At 55.1% G+C, this 2,113-nt stretch overlaps 1 protein-coding gene across 1 annotated transcript in view; it reads right to left on the bottom strand.

Annotated features, from left to right (window-relative positions):
• EMH_0023810 (SET domain-containing protein, putative) overlaps positions 1 to 2,113 on the bottom strand; it is a gene marked incomplete at both ends in the record, with an annotated part of 12,370 nt that overhangs the window by 2,755 nt on the left and 7,502 nt on the right. The window contains 3 exons of the mRNA XM_013502202.1: positions 140 to 733; positions 1,674 to 1,772; positions 1,830 to 2,093. Coding sequence (XP_013357656.1) covers positions 140 to 733; positions 1,674 to 1,772; positions 1,830 to 2,093 — 957 coding nt within the window. The remainder of the gene's footprint in view (positions 1 to 139; positions 734 to 1,673; positions 1,773 to 1,829; positions 2,094 to 2,113) is intronic.

Here is a 2,113-nt window from a genome sequence, read left to right as displayed (position 1 = left end):
GAAGAAGACACGCAACCCCCCAGAGCAGCAGCGCCATCAACAAAAGCAACAGAAACAACAACAATAGCAGTAACAACAGCAGCAGCAACAGCAGCAGCAGCAACAGCAGCAGCAGCAACAGCAGCAACAGAATGCCTACCATTCTCATCAAGGAGACTCCACGCGAAAAGGTCAACGCTCTGCCAGGGCACGGGGTCCTCCTCTTGGTCCTGCTGCAGCACAGCGTGTCTCCTTTGGGTCCCCACACCTTCGGCTGCTGCTGCTGCTGCTGCTGCTGTTGCTGCTGCTGCTGCTGTTGCTGCCTCACCGCTGGCAGAAGGTCGCCACAACTCAGGGGAGACAGAAGGCCGTGATGGCCGCACAGAGGCAGGCATAAGCCCAGCAGCAGCAGCAGCAGCAGCAGCAGCAGCAGTTGCAGATGGAGGGGTGAAGGGTGCGTATAGCGATGAGCCGTCTGCTGCTGCTGATTGAGCGCTGCTGCCACCACTGCTGCTGCCGTTGCTGCTGTTGTTGATGCTGTTGCTGTTGCTGCTCCCAGCCCTTCGTGTGCCGTTGGAGCCACTGGTGCTGCAAGCAGCAGCAGCAGCAGCAGCAGCAGCAGCAGCTCCTCTGCCTTCTGCTGCAGCAACCGGCCGCTCGGGTGCTGGAGCAACACGGTGGAGTTGGTGGCGGCTCATTAGGGGGACGCCGCGCACGACACGGGCGCCAAAGGGAGTGGTTTGTATGAGAAGGCCTGCAGCAGCAGCAGCAGCAAAGGCAGCAGCAGCAACAGCAAGAGCAGCCAAAACAGCAGCAGCAACAGCAACAGCAGCAACAGCAACAGCAGCAGCAAAAGAGATTCTGAGAAGGAGGAGGTGTATGCATTCTTCTGGGCAGAAAACCCGCATAGAAAAACGAAGGGAAGAGGACAACCATGGGTAGACAAGAAGAGACAAAGTGAGACAAGAGAAAGAGAGAGACAAAAGGAGACAACAGAGACAGACAAAAGGAGAAAATTGAGACACGTGGAGACAAGTGGAGACAGCGTGAGACAAAAGGAGACAAAAGAGAGAGGAAACGACGGGGCGGTACTACAAAAAGAGACAAGGAAAAACAGACCCAGACAGGGGGCAAACAGAGGCAGAGACAGCAGGAGACAGAAAGAAACAAAAGGAGACAAACGCAGACAGAAGGAGACAGCTGGCAGCACAACGCAGACAGCAGGGACAGAAGGAGACAGATAGAGATAGATGGAGCCGGACAAAGACAGAAGGCGACAGCAAAGAGGAAGAAGGAGACAGACAAAGACAAGAGAGATAAAAGAGACAGAAAGACAAACGGAGACAGAGAAAAGGAAGAAGGAGACAGACACAGAAAGAGACAGAAAAGAGGCAGAAATACAGACGGAGACAGAAACAATAAAGAAAGAGACAAAAGGAGACAGGAAAAGACAGCGGAGAGACCGAAGGAGAAGGAAGAGAGACATAAGAGAGACAGACGGAGACAGCAGAGGGACAAACTGAGACAGCAGAGAGAGAGAAGGGGACAAAAGGAGACAGAGAGAGGAGACAGGAGACAGCAGAGAGACAGAAGGAGACAGAGAGAGGAGACGGAGAGAGGAGACAGGAGACAGCAGAGAGACAGAAGGAGACAAAAGGAGACAGAAAGAGGAGACAGGAGACAGCACAACGCACCCGTCTGTGTGTCGTCACAACCAACAGGAAGGCCCCCAAAGGCGAGACACTCCGCGGCTATGGAGGGGGCAGAGACAACCACATCCATCAGCCGCCCCCCTGAGCTCTCAGCAGCAGCAAAGCAGCAGCAGCTGCTGCAGCAGCTTGCATGCGAACCAGCACAAGTAAACCCTACATCTGGTGCAGCAGCGACATCTCCTGCTGCTGCTCCTGCTGCTGCTGTTGTAGTTGATGATGCAGGTCCTGCATCTGCTGCTTTCGTTGCAGCATGTGCTCCCGCTACTGCATCTGCTGAATCTGCAGCAGCAGCTGCTGCTGCTGCATCTGCTTCAGCAGCTGCTATATCTGTTGCAGCTCCTGCATCTGCTGCAGCAGCTCCTGCATCTGCTGCAGCAGCTCCCGCATCTGCTGCAGCAGCTCCTGCACCTGCTGCAGCAGTC

Source organism: Eimeria mitis, genomic scaffold (genome assembly GCF_000499745.2).
Source record: "Eimeria mitis Houghton genomic scaffold, Emh_scaff851, whole genome shotgun sequence".
Taxonomy (NCBI): domain Eukaryota; phylum Apicomplexa; class Conoidasida; order Eucoccidiorida; family Eimeriidae; genus Eimeria; species Eimeria mitis.
This window is presented reverse-complemented; position numbering and strand designations above follow the sequence as displayed.